The 20,596-nt window shown below is 39.2% G+C and overlaps 1 protein-coding gene across 2 annotated transcripts in view; it reads right to left on the bottom strand.

Annotated features, from left to right (window-relative positions):
* The window catches only part of crispld2 (cysteine-rich secretory protein LCCL domain containing 2), a 66,161-nt gene extending 46,415 nt beyond the window's left edge, over positions 1-19,746 (bottom strand). Inside the window, exons 1-3 of one of the 2 annotated variants that reach the window (XM_039763324.1) lie at positions 19,515-19,746; positions 15,710-15,981; positions 2,673-2,791 (exon numbers count right to left, since the gene is read on the bottom strand). In XM_039763324.1, the coding sequence (XP_039619258.1) occupies positions 2,673-2,791; positions 15,710-15,958 (368 nt within the window). In that variant the 5' untranslated portion in view covers positions 15,959-15,981; positions 19,515-19,746. Of the gene's footprint in view, positions 1-2,672; positions 2,792-15,709; positions 16,038-19,514 lie in introns of both variants that reach the window. The other variant, XM_039763323.1, reaches the window with a different exon arrangement.
* Between the last annotated feature and the right edge of the window lie 850 nt (positions 19,747-20,596).

Below are 20,596 nucleotides of genomic sequence, written 5' to 3'. Positions count from 1 at the left end.
AATTGATTACGACATATCCTCCATTATCACCTTTATCTACAGTGAAATCTCATGCAACATATGGGCTAGACATTTACAGCATTCTTTCACATCAGCAGTCAAGCACACTGTTAACTATATCCTTTTTGCTTCTTGTTTACCACCATGTTAAATAAACATGCTATTCCCCCCATCATCAATCAAGCTCCAACAGCACTGACATCTTTAAAGTTATTCAAATAAGGTATAAAACAGTTGTACAATCTGGGTAAAAACAGATGTCAGCAACCTCTTCTAGAGCTTTCCTCAGATACCTAAACATATACGCAGCAGCAAGATGTGCAGAAAGCACAAAGAGTGCATGTGTGCCTTTAAATGGAGTAGGCTTGAGTAGCATAGATGAAGGAATTTTAGCCTTTAAGTCATAATTTAGTAAAGTTCACTTGATTGTTGACTTCATATAAACTTACTTGAATTGAGAGCAGTCAAAGATTAAATCACACTCTATGATGTGGTCTAAAGAGGATACTTTGAGCAGTCCCCAACCAATAAAAAAGCTAAATAAGCTAAGGAGTACAAAAATGGGTGTGTTATCAACAAACTTATAACGCATGGAGGTTCTAAAATAAAACAATAAACAAAGAAAACCAAAGCCTAACTGCCCTGCTGGGCCTAACTAAATAGAAGATGGGGTCCATACTCATTATGCAGGGCTCCCACTGCAGTTGACCACCTTAAATTCACTGCATCTTCCATGCATTTTTTTATTGCAGCTCTAACCTTCTTCATTTCTACCAGTTGAGTGCTTTCCAAACTCTTGTCCATAACTCAAAATTAAAACAGCCAAATGAACAGAACTGGCTTCTAACCTCTGGCCAGGGATGGCTACCAGGGAACATCCAGAGATTACTTCAGGAATGTTCCAGAGTATTCCTGGGACTGTGCTCCTAGAGCTCCACCAAATGGAACCTTGCAACCCAGCAGACATCAACTTCAAAATACTCTTAATGTCATTTAATGTCAAAATTCCCCATGTCACTTGACCATTATAATAAGGAATAAAAGTAGAAGAGCCCAACCAACCCACGTGTAACAGACTCCTATTCCAGCCTCTGCTGCTGTTCAAAGTCTTTTATCCAGATATAAACCAAAAAGTAATTATCCCTTGGGATCTTACTGGTGATGGATCAGTGATGATGGCAATGTCACCCCTTTGGTTACACATCTCACCATGGTATCTTACATCTAATCTCCTATTTGCACTGTGGGAAAACTCTTACAATTGTGATTCTCACCAGCCCCTTCATCCCCAAGTCTCATAAATATGCAATTCTCTTACTATCTTTTAATTATGCAATATATTTAGTTGTCAAAAGTCACAACATGTTGCTGTCCCCCTTTCTTAAGGCCCTGTCACAAAACATGATTTTTCCAACCATTTTCAGTAGACAACTTCTATTCTCATAACATTGTCGTGTAGTTTGATAGCCACAGCAACTTACTCCTACTAGTCTGTGACACTCCCTGTCAAAATTAAACAGGTTTGATCTTGTCTTATATTGCAGTGATATGCTCGTTTGTGAGAGCTGACAACCACCTGAGCTGAGTACTCACCCGGATGTACAATGCATCGAATGTAGCTAGAAGGAACAAGGAACTGTTGTGTTTTAGACCTCACAAACTGACCACAGGCTTGTCTGTCTGATATTTCAAGCTTGATGTACCATAACAAAATGGAAACAAGAAAAAGCAGGGCAGGATTGAGACTGACCACATCGTACCTGGAAAGCTTTCAAACAACACTGACCATGAGATAAAATTTTATTGGCTGCTACAAAAAAGGGCAAAGCTCTTGATATTTTGGAAATGTGAAACTGTGCTGAAAAGTCATCATAGTCATCTTCCCTGCAATTTCTTGTCGCATAATCTGCCATCTTCAGACAACAAGATCAGCAATTGCAGTAGTCAAGTCTGACACACACTCTGACTAGAATTCTTGTAATAAGTCACCAGCTTTAGAATGTCATAGTGGTCACCATATCTGTTTTTGTTCTACTATTTTAAAACTATGTGGCACACTTCAGTTAAGAGAAGGTTAGGGTGATGATTCTTTAGATTGCTTACATTTGTGTTGTCAAATAAACTGACCTTACACCGGTGTATTCAACATGGACACTCTGAACTGTCACATTTTAACATAACAAAATTTAAATAAACTTGTTATTCTCTGAGTAGCACAGTAACACAATGGCTGGTACTGTTGCCTCTCAGCTCCAGAGTCATGAATTCAAATCCCTATTTGGTCACTATCTGTGTGGACGTATGGCTCTCTCTCCAGTTTTCCATTGATAGCAGAAAGAAATGAATGGCAAGTTTTTGGCATGGTTTAAGAAAATGTACCTTATGATGAACTCTTGGTTCCTAGAAAAGCTTCAAATCCCCATGTCTGTGAAAGGGATGCTGAATGGTGTGATTGTGTGATGCATTAAAAATCCTCAAAGTATTATCCATGGTAAATGCTATGTCCGTATTTGAAAATCAGTACAACTAAGCTGACAACATCTCTGTTCAGATGTGTCACTGATATTGCTAAATGTAAATGATGCTGCATACCATTAATAGCTGTTGTAACATTTCCCATGCATGCATATTTGTGTACACAGTAAGTGACACAAAAAGAATATGGCACTCACCTTCCCCAGTGTACAGCCAGGTTCTGTCCTATGGACATCAGCAGGTCTTTCGGGCCATGCTCCCAGATACACTGATGTGCCCATTCAGTGGCTGATCGCTCCAGCTCTTCATCCCAAACCTGCAGTGAAATGAGAAAAGCAGACACCATTACATTCTGCAAAGTGAGAACAAACACTGTAATTGCAAAGCCAAGAAGCCCCACAATTCTGTTTTATTTAGATAGAATGCAAAACGTTGATAGATTTCATGTAGTGTTTTTTTGTGAAACACTTATAAAGTCATATTTTTGTTGTATTTTTTGTAATATAATCAGAGCTTGCAGTTCGAAACCTGGTGCTGCCATAGACCTTATTACTGAAGACAATCTCCAGCTTTAGAGGACAGTGACAAACTTCATCTACTGCTGTTAAGTAAATATGACTTAATTTACTGGTTAATCAAGAGCAGGTCAGAGATTACTCAACTGGCAACAAGTTGTCAAGGATGGAAGAGGTGCCAGCGTAGAATGGTAGGGAACAAGTGTGGTAAGGTCAGTAAATGAGCACTTTAAGTAGTTATGCTTAGTGAAGTTGGCTCATAAGTATACACATCCATGCTCTTTGTATCATGCTTAGTCCATCGCTAATTCCGTCAATAGACAGAAAGAAGAAGAATAGACATTGAACAGACATACGACATAGATGCAATTTTCGTATTAGAAGAGGAATATGCTTATTAACAACATAAGAAAAAGCCAAAAATAGGTAAGAAAGGCCAAAAACCAACAAAGGCAGCTGAAGAACCACAAAATAAACAGTAGTAGTAGGAATAAGTCAAAGTGACATTCTTCTCTGACACTTCAGCTGGTATACTGAGCATACATTAAGATTCAGAGGCATAGTGTGAGCCAGTAAGCATTAGAACATGACTATGGGATACTTCAAGTTGTTACACATCTCCTCATGTTGCTGGCCCTGGCGTGTACCATGGGGACTTTTTTAAAAGCCAAACACCCATTAAATATTGAGTTGGGAGATGTGTCAAGACATTATGAAATATATGATGATATGAAAGAACAAGACAATTGAGGAGATGATTGTTGTGGGCTTTGTTATGTGAACAATTGGACAAGCCATCTCACTGCTAAGAAAAGTGATTTCTGTAAGGCAGCACAACTTTATTCATTAAGACACTCATTTATTTTCATAGAATTTTTTAATTTTGTTTTCACAGTCTCTCTGTTTTCACTAATCCTATCAACACGTTTACAGGCGCTGCCTCCAAAAAGGAAACATGTGGTAACATAATATCCTAGGCTATTAAAATCCTAAATATCTACCGTATTTACGCATGTACCACTCGCACATTTTTCCTGAAAATTAGCATTAGAAAATCAGGCGCATATCATACACGAGGAAATGTAATTCTGTAAAGTTTACTTCTTCTGCTTGGGCTCGCTCGCTCACTCTCTTTCTCGCTCTCTCTCTCTCGCTCACCCACTCGTGCTCTCTCTTTCTCGCTCGCGCACTCATGCTCTCTCTCTCTCTCGCTCATTTGCTCGCGCACTCGCGCTCTCTCTCTCTAAACGCTTTCTATACAATCACAACGCGTGTCATACACGGGGCAAAACGATTTTCGCGATTTTCTTTGTAAAAATTAGGGTGCGCGTCTTACATGAGGGTGCATGGTACATGAGTAAATATAGTATTCTGTGCAGTTTATGGGCTCACTTTGTGCTTTGTGGCTTTCATTTAATAACACTTCCATGGCACCCCAGTAGGTGGTGTTGTACAGAGCTCTACACTGAGAAATTAATAAATTCATCATCTGTTGGTATCTACAACCATTCGGAATACTTCAGAGCATTTGTGTCTTAAGAGCTTATCAAATCATTTAGCTAGAAGTAGATACACCTATGTTTGGATGCTAGCATTAAAGCTAGATTTCAGAAAACTGCTGTCTCCCCTTCTCCCATGATTTATTCCAGCATCACATGACATGTAATTGGTTATGCAATGAATTTGAGTATGTTTGGATTTTTTTTGTTTTGTATATAAATGCAGTTGCACAGCTAGACTCAATACTAAAAAGTATTTTAAAAAATTCAAGGTTGGGCAAAATCAATTCTCCATGAATAATTTAGAACATGGACAAATATACTAGACAGTGAAACTTCTCTTAATCTTCCATAATCTCAGCTACTAAAAGTGTAAATGCTATGTGCACATAAACAAATAAAATATTGTTACATACTGCGCAGAAATAATAAATTACACCGCTATTACAAAAGGACATACTGTACACCAAGTTCTTTACTAGTAACAGATTGTTTAGTGTTTCAGTTTCGCATTTCCATGAATGAAGCACTGTTTATTACAGACAAATGCTGAATATTGACTTGTTTTGTATATAAAATCTAATTTAGTGATACACAATATAGACTGTATTAGTTTAGTTTCAGACTCATAAAAATGAGTCAATTAGGTTAACAACAAAAGTGATGCATTACGAGCAGCAAAAACAGGCAAGTTTAAGGATCTAAGCGACTTAGACAAGGGCCAAAAAAGGGCCAGCATCGTATGATGGCTAAACAATTGGGTCAGAACTTCTCCAAAACAAAAGGTCTTGTGAGGTGTTCCTGGTATGCAATGGTTAGTACCTACCAAAAGTGGTCGAAGGAAGGACAACTGGTGAACAAGTAACAGGGTCCTGGGCTCCCAATGCTCATTAATATGTGTGGGGAGCAAAGGCTAGCCATCTTGTTTGATCTCACAGAAGGACTACTGTAGCATATATTGCTGAAAAACTTAATGCTAACCATGAGATAGTAGTGTCAGAACACACACTGCATATTCAGCTGTATAGTCACAGAAAGGTCATAGTGCCTAAGCTGTCCCCCGTCTACCAACAAAAGCACTTACAATGGGCTGGATCATGGAACAATTAAAGAAGGTGGCCTGGTCTTATGAATCATGTTTTCTTTTAGGCCATGTTGCTGGCTGGGAGTGTGTATGTTGTTTATGTGGGGAAAAGATGGCAACCGGATGCACTATGAAAAGAAGGCAAGCCAGAGGAGGACAGGTGATGTTCTGGGCAATGCTCTGCTGGGAAACCTTGGGCTCTGGCATTCATGTAGATGTTACTTTGACACAAACCACCTATGTAAAGATTACTGCAGACCACATACACACCTTAATGACAATGGTATTACCTGATTACAGTAGCCTTTTTAAGCAGGATAATGTACTCTGCCATACTACAAAAACTGTTCAGGAATAAGTTGTGGAGCATGACAAAACGTTCTAGGCATTCACTTGGCCTCTAATTCCCCAGATCTCAACCCAATCAAGAATTTGTTGGATATGCTGGAAAAACAAGTCTGATTCATGCAGGCCCCACCTCACAACTTACAAGACTTAAAGGATCTGCTGCTAGTTTCTTGATGCCAGATACCACAGGACACCTTCAGAGGCCTTGTGGAGTCTAGGCCTCAATGGGTCACAGCTGTTTTGAAAGCATGAGGGGGACCTACACAAAATTAGACAGGTGGTTTTAATGTTGTGGCTGATCAGTGTGTATAATTTTCTTTTTATTTGCATATTTGTGGTGCTGTCTGCATTTTTGTGGTAACTGATCAAAACCTAGTTTCAGAAGACACTGTGATATTTTTCCAGATGGTGAGGATGCCCTCAGCTCACTTTTAACTGTGGACATGTTTCCAAGGTAAATAATATTCTCAGGTACAAAAAGACAGTTATGTTTTTCATTTTGCACATAACTGATTATTAAAGCGGTCTTTCATGAAAAGTGTGTGTTGCAGTTACCGTGGCTGGACCCCTGAGCAGAGAACTCCTCAGCAAATAAATCATTTTCAGGTTTAACATCTGTAGGGATGTATCTCACATACTCAAATTGATTTAGATTAGATTAAAGGACACAGGACATTGTATCAGGATAAAGGATAAGTCAAGGCCTGTTTATACTTTGTGCGTTCGAATTGCTGCGAAGGTCCGCTAGGGTGGGTGTAAAACAAATTTCATTAGCAGTTATGAAGCATGGACTCTCATGTTGACAACCCTGTGTGCTTTAGAATTTTGTGACTGCATGGTCCTTTGTGCATCAACTGCACGTGAGTTTGACAAAAAAATATGGGCTCATTTGTGTGAAGTGATTTGTCACTACCTGCACCTTGTCACACGCATTAAGGGCTTAAGGGCATATATGACTGTAATTCTTCTCAGGGACATGAGGTGGCACTATACAATAATGTTCCCTCTTCTCCTCTCCCCTCTGCAGAAAGGAATATTGACACAGTTCCACCTATGACATCATTTCCAGGGTAAGTATACTTTAAAACAGGCAGCAAAGCCATCTTGAACAGTCCGATTACAAAATATAAGAAAGACTTCAACGTTATTGCGCTTAACATGCATTTTTTTATGTCTTTTGTGTTAAACAATGTACATTGCTGGCCTTCAAGGTGCCCCAAAACACCTTCTTTGTGCTTTGTCTCATTAAACCTATGCAATCTAATATTATTAGCACATAGAGACAGCCAAATGTGCACAGATTAATGGCAAGAAATTGTCCAGACCCTGGGCAAAGATGCAGGTAGAAATGGAAATATCTGCAAGATCGACATGTAAAGGCAAAAAAAAAATTTCAGGGGAAAAGTTGTTGTTGTTATTATTGTCATAGGACTTTAGGATCTCAAAAAGTATGCATTCTAGAGACTTAAAGATGTACATTTAAACAATGGATAGCAGCCTGCTAGCATATTCATGAAGAATCCTGTTATCTGAGGATTATGAACAGTAAGCAAGTGACAAAAATTGTATTGCCATGGACTTAGGGCTCGTTCATACTTCATGCTCAGAACACATACATGCACGCATCATGGCTGCCACGCATTCCCAGCATTGTATTGATGTGTCAACTGAGCAGGTCATCAGTAAGTAACGTGACGCGTGCGTGAGCTGCAGTCCCAGCAAAAAGTCGGTGGACGCAGTGTGATAAAAGTTTGAATGTGACGTCTCTGTTTACTATCTACATGTAACAGAAAGATGCTACAGGATCAATGTGCGCGATTCGATGTTTGATGAATGGTTTCATGAGGTTAAGCAAAATGCTGACATACAAATGCATTTGTGATGCTTTTATATTCAAGTGTCGCATATTCCCCACTGTAATGACATGATACATTTTAAAAGTCTCACATACCATCTTCTGTGTCGTCAGCAACAGAATGTACAGAGCTGTATTTGAGCCACAGAGAAAAAAATAAGGACACAGTGAAAAGGTGTTTTTTGTGATCAAAGTGGAAATTTCGGCTAATCTCGTAGTTTACATTATCATTAAAGTAGACCATCGTAAAAATCTTAAAACTGACCCAGTTGTTAATCACTACATGATTCCGGTTTTTCATCCTGAACTGACAGCAGAGGCAAGCAGCAATACTGTAGACCACCACATAGCACACATTAAATATTCCAGCTCTCTGAACATTTAGAATCCTTAGATTTATACTTGATATCACTTTCATGATGAAATGCATTAAAGTGTGTATGTTACATTGTACAGATAAATCATTAACTTTGTTTAAATAATGAATACTGTTAATGATTACACACATGGGGGTGACATGGTGGCGGAGGGATAGTGCTGCTGTCTCGCAGGGAGTCACGTCACTGGTGTTTCCTGCCTGGAGTCTGCGTGTTTTCCTGCTGGGTTTCCACACTGTGCTCTGATTTCCTTCCAAAGATATGCAGATTTGGGAATTTGGTGACGCTAAAATGACACTAGAGTATGTGAATGCTTGTATTCACCTTGTGATGAGCTGATGCCCCATCCAGGGATTGTTTCTGCATTATCCCCAATGTTAGCTGGTATGGGCACATCCCTGGATTGATGGATTTAATCATTAAACATCCTTTTCAGAGATATTGTGGCAAGGTGTCCTCGGAATTTAATGGATGTTTAAGGCAATTCACAACACAGCAAAGTCGAATGTTTTCTCACCGTGATGATATCTTGCACTGCCACCTGGTAGAATCTTCCAGAGTTTCGTAAAGTACGTGCAAGTATGAACAGTACAACACTTGCATAGCAGTAGCGTCCACTGGGGCATGCTTTGCATGAAGTATAAATCTGGCCTTATATTAAAAACCATCTCAGTTCACTGATTTACGCTGTGGTAATTGCAGATGGTCATCTGCAAACCAATAACGTCTGGATTACCACAGTCTTCAGAAATAATCTCTTTTCAGCCTAAATTTATAGGAGACTCTCCCTTATTCCACAACACACATTACCCTTTCACAGTGTAAAACCATCTGGCTACGCTAAATGTATTGTTGTATACTCACACCAAAGCCATCAAAACTTGTAGATTTGTACTGTGGTAACTGCTGGTGGCCTGATACAAACCCGTGATATCATGGATTACAATGTCTCTTATCAGCCTAAGCTAATCAAAGACTTTCAGTTTTGGGCAAGCAGATACTGCTTCTGAACATTATGAGTTATGAGTGCGCTTCTTGGTCACATCTGCTGAGTTCTCTCTTTCTCTCTCACTGATGTTACGGCATGACTCTGCTATGTCATACTCTAACCCTTTACAGTGCAAAACCAGCTTATTACTACAAGTGTATCACTGTCAACTTACACAACAAGTCAATTTAGTTCGTAGATTTGTTCTGTGGTAACTGCCAGAGGCCAGATGCAAACCTATGATGTCTGGATTACAACATCTCGTACCAGAAAGAGCTAATATACAGTAAGGCTTCCAGCCTTGGCTAAGCAGATACTGCTTCTCAACAATGTGAGGTGAGTACTTTCTGATGACACCATCTGAGCTTGAGCTTTCTCACTGAGCTTCCACATTCCACCCCTCCTCAGTGCAAAACCAGATGACTACGCCAAAATAATTATTGTGGACTCTGCAACACTACACAGATATATGGAAAATGGACATGGGGCTCTGAAAGGAGAAAACAAAAATAAATTCTGACAGAACAGTTTATTTAGTGACCACACACAAACTGATGGGTTCATTAGCTGGAGGTTAGAGGTTCTGAAGGTTCTTCTATTTTTTACATCTAGTTGTTTTGTCAAAGGGAAAGCATGGAGGATTAGTAGGTAACATTGCTGCCTCTTAGCTCTCTGTTTTAGAATGTCAGACTGTACAGAGATTGCACATTCTCCTCCAGTCTGGATTAGCTTTTCTCCACAGACTTTGCTTATCCTCTCCTATTCTATAAATAATCATATTAAATTCCTCAAAGTACTGATGCAATGTCCATCCAGGGTTGGTTAATGTCTAGCAATGAAACTGGACACTACAACATATTATTCATTTTTTAATGCAAAAAAAAAATCAGCAATGTTTTTATGAGAAGGCTGGCTTAATGAGAAGGCTGGCTTAACTACACTAAGCCCTGCACTTCAGGAGTGCAGAGACAAGACTGCATTCTTCACATGCTGAACAAGCATACAAACACACACACTATTCATCCATCTCACGCCTATGTATATATACACAGCTAACTTCATTGGGAGTGTAAGCCTCTACCTCACAGTAAATTTCCAAGGTTCTGGATGTACCAAGATGCGTCCCCATCTCACCCCCAAAATCCGGAACTTGCCCTATGCAGCCGCTTGCTCTCATGAAAACCTTGTCTGTGCGTCTTTGGCAAAAATAGCCTTTCCGCACTGGCAAAGGATTAACCTCTGCTTACATAGCGTAACTGGCTGACTGACACACACCAAGCTCCTCGTGGCTTCCCACTTTACTTCAATGCAATCTTTCACTCACCAGGCCTTTGGCTAGCCTACAACCTGTAAATCAAATTGTAATTACCTTCAAATGCCAACTTTGAAGGTGCTGTCTGATTCCAAGACAAATTGTCTTGTTAGGAAACAAAAAAAGGAGAGCAGTAACAAAATGTTTCAGCCAAGTCCTAAAAAACAATAACACGGTCAGCATTTTGCAGGGAGCATGGCGTCTTCTTCACATATCATTTTACCAGGTCTTTTTTCACAAGGCTCTTTTTATCTTCCAATCATTCTCACCAACCATGTCTGGAAATAATTTGCACACATGACATTTTCCCTTGTCTAATATTTGAGTTGGTGCAGAAGATGACAGTAAATGAGTTTAGAGTAAAAACTTCTCTTTGTTGAATCTCATGGGGCTCGATTAAAGTCTATTGTTAATGAAAGCCATACAGTAGGACATCCAGCAATCAAGCTACATGCTGCAGGCACTGCCTACATCACAGAATGCATTTCCTACTTGATCTCATTTTGTATTAAGCTGGAAACAATTATTTAGACAGGAAGTGTGGCACAGTAGTTTGGAAGGTGGGATGAAAACCACACTTGTGCAAGGTTCAGCTCTCCTAACAGCAAGGTGATCTATCTGACTGAAAAGACTGTGCTTTGAAGTACTTAGTTGTCTACAAAGACATTTAATTGTTAAAGAAAACTGTCCCATTTCCTGATTTTTTTTTCTCTGCTGAAGAGCTGAGAGGTGCTTGAGCTTACCTGAACAGTACTGGCTGCAAGACATTGGGCAACCATGGGTAAAACTTTAGTTTAGGTACAGAAATGCTGTAGAAATGCATCTGTTACTCACTGTTACAATTATGTAACAAGAACTTAATATACACTTCTCTGGATCTCCATAACACTTTACAAAGCATCAGTAAAGTGTTTATTCATCTCTGCAACATGTACTACTAACAAAATTTCACTTTGTAGTGGTCTGTGGTGACTTAGGGAGACACATTTCTGTTCATATTACATATTAAGTATGAGACCTGCGAATCCTTCATATTAACAAGTAATTTTACCCTCATGCCAACATTCCACACTGCACTGCAATGTTTTATAAGTGTTATGAAGACCAAAAGAAGTCCTTGTTAAAGTCGTATTACATGTGAGTAAATGAGTAATATTACCCATGGATCAAATGCCAGCCTATCACAGGCCATATTCACTCACACAGCCACACTCTCACTCCTACAAGGCCAATCCAGACGGCATGCCTTTTGGTGGTTAAGTGTAACCCAAGCACATGAGGAAAACTTAGTTGGACATGTATAAAGTCTACAGAGAGCAGAAGAGCAAGTCACAAGCTTCCATTCACAGTGTCAGACTTCGGGTTTAGTGAGCATGACATGGAACATTGTGTGAAGTACAATAAAGGAAGGGAGCAAGGGAGGCATAGTCTTTTCCTCTAAATCCTTAAAGTGAGGAGAAGTTACCCAAAGACAATTAACATCTGTTCCAGTCCTGACCTTTCTAGGAGCGCCATATTTAACAGCCACCACCACTGGAAGTAGGAGTTCATTGCTAGAGCACATCTACACCTAAATGTGGGAAGCTAAATTAAAAAAAAAAAAACAAACACCTTGCCAACCAGAGGTTATTCTTAGCTGGGGCCCCAAATCTTTGACACACTCTGTGTATTTTTTTACATAAGGAAAATTAAGCCTGGATTGGTGGAATTATGCTGACACCAAGAGAAACATGATGCCAAGGTCCATACTGCATGTCACAGGTCTGTACATGGCAGCATAATAATTTACAACTGGGTGGACTTCTCTAACACAACACAAAAGCCGTAACTTGTCACATCATCTGCTTTGAGGTTATCGACTCGTGTAAATTTTGATTTTCTGGTTTGTATAAGAAAGATGAATTCATATGAATCAGGCTTTACTTAACAGTGCAGAGATCATACAGATCCTTTGACTCTTATCAAAAATCCTCCACTCTGTTTCTCATACGCTACTCCACTCCAGACCAGACAAACTACAATATTTCAGTCCTGCATTGCATGCTGTATATCAGATTTTTAAAATTGTTCACCTTTTTCTTTCATACTAAAGCACAAGCACAGATCTCCAATGCCAGAAAAAAGTCTGAACATATAAACGCAAATAAAATAAGCTTAAACGTAAGCCTTGGGTTCAGTAAGCTTGCATAAGCTACAAGGTAGCAACATTTGACTATTTAATTGGGTTTGATGTATAAATTAATAATTATATGTGTGTATTATTTCTATTACAATAACTCACATAAAATATCTCCATGGGAAGTAAGCACTTTAATATTTGGTTGGGGTGCTAGTATCCCATGGGGTGCTCAGATTCTTCCAAAGGTTGACTGGTATCGTCTCAGATGTGATGACCTGGCATTTTAAGCAGAACAGATACTTCCCTTTCTCACATTACTATCATATCAGGCTTTGGTGTCTGCTGAATCGGCTGAGGTAAGTAGGTTCTGCTAAGAAAATGGACATCTAGGTCTCAGCATCCATTTAAAGGCCTGTTTGTTAAGAAATGACAGAACACATGCCTGCTCCAGATGTGTGGGAAGATTACAAATCTTGGACATGAGTTTAATAAACAACAATTTCATTGAATGGAAACATTTCCACCACCTTTAACCTACAAGACTGGATATCAAATTGGTAAGCTGGCAGGAGACAAAGACTACAGCTAAGAGGAAAATGCTCCACGTGGAGTGATGTTATCAGTGGAGTCCCTCAGGGGACTGTCCTTGGACCATTACTTTTTCTGATTTATATTAATGATATGGATTCTGGTATTGTTAATAAACTTGTAAAGTTCACAGATGACACTAATACTAGAGGAATGTCAGACACTGATGAGGCAACAAAAATAAGTCAAAAAGCCCTGGACAAGCTTCTTGAACTGGGCAAATACCTGGAAAATGCAGTTTAATGTAGAAAAGTGCAAAGTGCTATATGTGCGCAAAAGAAATATCAATTACAAATGCAAAATGGGAGATGCTGTTGAAAAGGAACAAATATCTGAAAAGGATTTGAGGGTTTATGTTGACACAATGTTTATATTGTCTATGAAATGTGCAGAAGCAACTAAAAAGGCGAATGAAATGCTAGGTTAGCTTATATATCATTAAAACCCTTAAATATATGCTACTCCAAGATTATATAATGCACTATTGAGGCTGCATCTGGAGTATTGTGTGCAGTTCTGACTACCACAATATAAGAAAGACATAGCAGCACTTGAAGCTGTACACAGAACAGCAAACAAGTGATTTCTGGGACTTAAAGACATGTCCTGCTCTAACAGATCTGGAGAATTAAACCTGTTTAGTCTCGAGTTGAAGAGATTGTGTGGAGACCCAGTCTAGGGCTTCACAATCCTCAAAGACATTGATAAAGCAGATCCAGCCAAATTCTCTATCTTAAGAGTGAATCCTGCGGAAATTAAGGGGAAGTGAATTTAGGACTAAATCCAGAGAAAAGTCAAGCAAAATGACACCTTTTACTGGCTAACTAAAAAGATTACAATATGCAAGCTTTCGAGGCAACTCAGGCCGCTTCTTCAGGCAAGATGTAATAAAAGGTGCCAATAAAAGGTGTCATTTTGCTTGACTTTCTCTACATTCATAATGGCTAACACGGTACAACACCCTAGTACTACGGACTAAATCCAGGAAACACTTCTTTACGCAAAGAGGTGTGGGAAATTGGAACAAGCTATCGAGATATGTAGTTGAAGCTGAAGCCTTGACAACCTTTAAGAAGTATCTGGATGAGATATGGGGACAAAGTAAAAGGATGAAGTAAATGTTATTCTCTCATTTGTCAAATTTCTTATGTTCTATGTTCTTTTTTTAAACCTTGTAAAAGAGCACCATATACATAGAATGTGAAAGCAATCTAACCGTCAAACCTATGAGCATACCTGTTTACAAATGATGTGCTATACTGAATGAACTATTAGCCATAACTTTGTCCAAAATAGGGCCATTTCTGAAACGGCAATAAATTTAATGTTTTCAGAAAGACAGGAAGTTATGCGTCTGATGTGTTTGCATCATATGAAATGACTACATAAATGGTGGTAACTTCCACAGGGCTATTCTGTCCATTTTATAAGTGCCTGACTGACTACTGACTTTTAATTATCAAATGGCATACTATCTTTCAGAGGTAAAAGATGTTCTTCAGGCACTTGAACGTATAAATTAAGATGTACTGGCCCATCCAGTCTTGGTCCAGATGCTGTCAAGAAAGAATCCATTCTTTTCCTCAACACTGAACGGGATTATGTAGGATTTGAAATGGAAATAATGTTGTGTTGATGTATGGCATGTGGATTAGAACATGCAAGTAAGAACTTAACTGTACTCTCCATAAGTCACAACATTGACCCTATAAGTGTACTTAAGTATGGATACCTAAAAATGATATTTGCTGGAAGGCTTGACTGGATGAACCGCAACAATAATTCAATCCTTACAATTAAAAATCCTGAATTTACAGTACTCAGTAACCTTTGACCTGTAATCATAAAGAGCAGGAGTGACCTTTCACCTTTAAGAGACACATATTCTTTGCCCTTCTCTATAATCTTGCTTGCTGCAGCTCAATCCTGAGCTCAAGCATACATTTGTGACAACAAAAAATTATTTTTGATATATATATAATGCACTGGTTATATCTCTCCTGGAGAACTGTGTGCAGTTTTCATCTCCCATCAACAAAAGACACATAGCAGTGCTAGATAAAGTCCAAAGAAGAGTGACTAGGCTGATTCCAGGACTGCAGGGGCTGAGTTAAAAGAAGCGATTATTAATCTTTTCAGTTTACACAAAGCAGAGTAAGAAATTACATGACTATATCATTTAAAATTTTGAAGGGAATTAGAATAGTGGATCAAGACTGTTATGTAAAAATGAGTTTAACAAGAACATACTGTAGATTCACAGCTGGACTTTGGTTAAGGGTACATTTTGCAAAACATTAGTAAGTTTTTCTTCTTATTAAGACCCATAGAATCATTGAATAGGTTACCAGGTAGTGTGGTGGAGAAAAAGACTTTAGGGACATTCAGAACTTGACATTATATTGGTCTGATGGAAGTAAGTGGATAGGACCAGCAAGCTTTATTGGGCTGAATGGCCTGTTCTCATCAAAAGATTTTTGTTAATGTTCCAATGTTCCAAAATGCACCCATCTTATAAAGAAAAACATATTCAGTCTGGAGGTACTCACCATGTATTCCATGTTGGAGGAGGATGGATGCACATTTCCTCGTAACTTGTTATGTAGATTCACTATCTCCTCACGATCAGACCACTGGATTGCACGGCGGACCCGGGAATGAGTATAATTTTGGGCGTCGTGGTATTTGCTCAGCAGACGCTCCAGGATTGTGGAGTTTGACAGGAACAGAGCATCTCCACGCAAGGAAAGGTAGTGTGTCAATATAGGGATGCAGAGCCAGGACAGGACCGCTTTCATTATGCCTGCTTCACAGATCTCCACTGTAGAATATAAGACAAACTCTGTTTCACTTCCCAGGAAACTCACTTCACCGTATCTGAAAGAAAACATGCTCTGTTAGCTGCTGAGTCGCTCTGACGGATGTGAAAGAAGGAAATGCGGCTTAAGAGACATAAAGCTGCCAGCAGGCATCCTGAATTACAGGCCATTGGGCCCAGTTGGGCCTCTCTCTGACTTTCAACCATACATGAATATCACCCCAGCCTGCAACCATTCGTCATCATTATTTTACATAGTCTAAGTACTAACAAGTTTGATTTATGCATTAATATTTCATGGAACTTGTGGATTTTGTCCCTTTAAAGATTGTTGGAAGAAGTTCAGAACATTTCACAACATTCTATAGGTAGGATGCTATAGTATGAAAATGTGGACATATCTTTCAGGTGGCCACTCCAAATGACCACAGTTGTCCTCACCATTGTTAAACTTAATAGTGCAGTGTAAAAATGCATTTTGCTAGATGTGGGAGAAACAGCTTTATTATGACAAAATGAAGTTGGAAAGCAAAAGAGATACTCTTTCCACTGTACAATAAGAAGCACATAAAACAGAGCAGGTGAGGTGCATTTGAAACTAAAGCATTTTTGAGAAAAATACTTCTATGGCTGATTAAGCACGGCATGGGCTTAACATCACAAACGGAGGTAACAGTAGGATTTGAACCTCAAAGTCTGTTTGCTTTGGTAAAAGGGCAGCATTTACATGTACCATTTTTCATGTCCTTACTCCAAGCACCCTGACAGCAATTTGTTACTCACCCATCCATGTTCTGGACCCCCTTAGTCCAATAATAGGGTTGTGTGTGAAGAAACTATTCTAACATCATCATAACATAAGGCAGGAGTCAGGGCAACACTCCATCACAGGCCATATAATTACAGACACACGTGCACATGCCAGGTCAAATTATGTCTAACACCTGCCTCGCAAGCATCCGAATAAAAACTATTTATTGGTTGCAATGCTCTTCAATATAAAAAAAAAACATTAAGCAACATAAAGCAATTTAAAAAAGATGAAAAAGAAGCTGAACATGCAATGACTCCAAATCTCACCTCACTCCAGCTTCTCCCTAAGAAGCTGCTGGTTTTGGGTGGTCGGTTTTACAAGCTTCTGCCACAGCCCTTTGGCGTGCCTTGTCCATTTCAAGCACCGTGTTGGCTCTAAGAGACTCCCTTGTTCAGGACATGTTTAGCTTGGCAGTGGCCAAGGGTTCCACAAAGAATCACCCCTGCAGTTTGTCAGTTCCTCTTTGGGAAATCAAAATAGTGGTGTGGAGGGGGAACTGCCATTAGACAGGAATAATAAATAGAAACCTCTGACTTTAACATCGCAGCTGAGTGTGAAAGAATGAGAAAGAAAAAAAAGGAAAAAATGTGCGCAATGGTGTTGATTTTAAACCACATTTCTGTCTCTCCTTTAATCATACAGTCTGGAAAACGCAGGGGATCTCAATCAAAGACACACATGCCAGCTCACAAATAGAAGAGGCTACGGCTGGAGAATCTAACAGAAAAAGTCTACTGGAGCCTGGATGCGCACAAAACTAAAACAGTAATAACAATGTATATAGTATGTGTGGTGGCGCGGTCTGACCGTATTATAAATTATACAAGAAAGATCAAAGGTACCTTGAGTTTTGAAGAGTGATTAATTTTTAAACATATTTTTTTAATAAAGAAACAGTTGGGAGCTTGTTGGTTCATCTGTTGTGCAGCTGGAGCTGATTGAGTTGAAAATAATAAGCAGAAAGACAAGCAGGGTTTCCCTGACCTGTTGACTACACAATTGCTTTTTGCGCCATGCCCTCTCTTTTCTTTTGGTTACCTACAGCATGAGTTAACAACTTCCCTTCTGGGGATTAAGCTCCACCCACCAGCATACTGCTTCTGCACCCCACTTTTTTCATTTCAAGTGGAGTCCATTATTTAGCAGAGTCTTCTCTTAGTTGTGTCAACATGCCAGCAGCAGTGTGACAGTTTGAATAATGTAACCACAGCTTACGTAGAGCAGTTTCTGGATCATCATCAGCCAATCTGAGAAGCATGAAGTACAAAGTAGGAACAAACACTAGACAGAACACTGGGGCAACTCATTCATTCTTATCCAATTTGTAATTACCAATTACTCTAACCTGAAAATTTTTGGGACATGGCAGGGGAAACAACACAGAAAAGGGGATAACACGCAAACTCCACACAGGCAATAATAAGCTATGGGATTCAAACCCAGGGCATCTGCACTAAACACTATGTCAGCTGAAAAGCTGTAAACTGTTGATTTCATTTTTCATTGTGATGGAATATCTCATTAAGTTAACTGAGATTATGACAATTTCCACTTTTCCAAAGTATAAAACTACTGCAGTAAAGCATTGTTCTCATTAATAAAATTTGGCCATACTCTCTGATATTTTAATTCTTAGTGACATGCTTTTGATGACAATCCTGGTTTAGGAAAAAGCTTCAAGTCAAGACAGCACTGCTTCATGTGAAAGTGAACCATGGGCTCTTCTCTCTGGTCTTCCAACTCAACTCTTTGAGCGAGCCAGCAGACATCAGTGGCTGGATTTGCACATTTTCACAGAGATGTCAAGCAGTGCTGATGTTAACTCGATGTGCTGCAAACCAGACCCCATCCACAGAAAACCACTCGTAAAGTACACACAGTTGTCAGCGTTCTCCAGTTCTGGGAACTGTTGGATGTCTGACACATGGCTTGCGTCAGCACATCAGCCTTTTTGTCTGGCTGCCCAGTGAAGCAAATGTGGCCTTCTAAAACAAATGTTGCCATCTTCAGGTTCTAAAGGCAAGAGACAGCTGAAGGAATAGATGTGCCTCCACTTAAAATGTAACGCTTAGGTGAAGCAGCCTGCAAAATCATCTACCAGGGGAGCCCACGCCACCCTCTGTTCACCACTTACTACAAGTCTGGTTTGGAAAATGGGGGAAAAAATGTGGCTGATAGTAAACAGTGAATTGAATATTGGGGGATTTAAGCAAAATTATCCAAGGTACAATAAACATGTATATTTTAAAACAGCTACACAAAAAATTGATTTTCTCCAGAAAGAAAATGTTAAAACAAACATTTTAACTTTAGATCACAGACTAGTTATGAGCATTAAACACTCAGATTTGCTACCTTGAAAAAATGAGACTTAAGGCAAAATCACACTTTAACCATTATTAGGTGTTTCAAGGTATTACTAGATAGATAGATAGATAGATAGATAGATAGATAGATAGATAGATAGATAGATAGATAGATAGATAGATAGATAGATTCAAAAGTTTGATAAGCAATTACAAAATATCTGAGGATGTCTTTGTGCTAAGCTATCTAAAAATGAGAATTTTTATAAATGTTAATAGACAAAAAGCGAATGCACATTAATTTTTAGGATGCAGAGTATCACTCCTTCAAAACGAGCAGCTATCCTAGATTGCTAATTACAGTGTTGCATGGATGTTCCACTTTATTTAACCAGCCACATAAATAAATGTCTTACCTCGTTCACTGATTACCAGAAAATGAATGACACGCAGCCTCAGTTTCTCTTTTATTAGCGACTCCTCACTTTATGAACTGGGTCCTCCTTAAGTTCTGCTGGAATGTCCCGTGTTCACCGTCCGCTGAACTGACTGAATTATTTAGTTGCAGCCTTTTATAGCTTCTTCGAGAAAAAAAAAACGGAACGTAGAAGGGTAGGGGGGGATAAGTTTTAAAAAAAAGACCCCATCGCCCACGTCCTACTTCGTTCCCACTGAGAGATGGCGCTGCCGGCGCGGGACTGGTCGTACGCTCCGTGACGAGGATCGCCGTGGGAATCTGCCAGACTTAACGGAATTTTCAGATAAAAGCACTCACAAGGTGGTCGCGAATGTACTGAACACGCTGATCACTTTGAACCTTTCCTCTTAACGAGATTCATTCCGTGACTCAGCTGAGATGTGTGCTATTCGTTGTAAAAACAAAAGTAGCAATTAAAACCTAAACAATTCGTCGTATTATCAGTGTTGAAAGAACGAAATGTGTTTGAAACAAGAAAGACGGCGGAAAAGGAAAAAAATTAGACGTGGTTTACTAATGTATCACTCAGATGTTACATAATTTAGTAAAATCTTTCTCATTTTTGTAATCGACTGTCATTCCTAATTAAAAAATGTACAGCACGCGGGGTGCTAAATTTCATGTTCAGCTTTTTAACAGTCTACTTAGAGTCCCAGCGCAAAAAAGAAGAGTATAAAATGCTTCTGAAAAACTGCATCCCCTTGCTTAAATTTTCTTAATGTTGTCATCTTTTCGTTTCCTCGGGGTACTCTGATTTTCGACCCGCATTCCCAAAGATGAGCTTGTCAGGATAATCCCACAATAGATGGCCAAGGGTGCCATGGCTCATGTTCAGAGTTGACTCCTGCCTTTCTCCTGTTACTGCAAATATTGATGAAGGTCCATGTGGCTCTGAACTTAATTAGCTTAACTTCATAATGCAAGGAAAGAAATAAACTCAATAAGTCTGGAAAGCGTGTTAATAATGCCAAGGTGTGATTTATCCAATAGTTACTGTAAGTTAGAGGTTTAACATACCGT

Source organism: Polypterus senegalus, chromosome 9, assembly GCF_016835505.1.
Source record: "Polypterus senegalus isolate Bchr_013 chromosome 9, ASM1683550v1, whole genome shotgun sequence".
In the NCBI taxonomy this organism is placed as follows: Eukaryota; Metazoa; Chordata; class Cladistia; order Polypteriformes; family Polypteridae; genus Polypterus; species Polypterus senegalus.
Note: the sequence above shows the minus strand (reverse complement) of the source record. Positions and strands in the feature narration are given on the sequence as shown.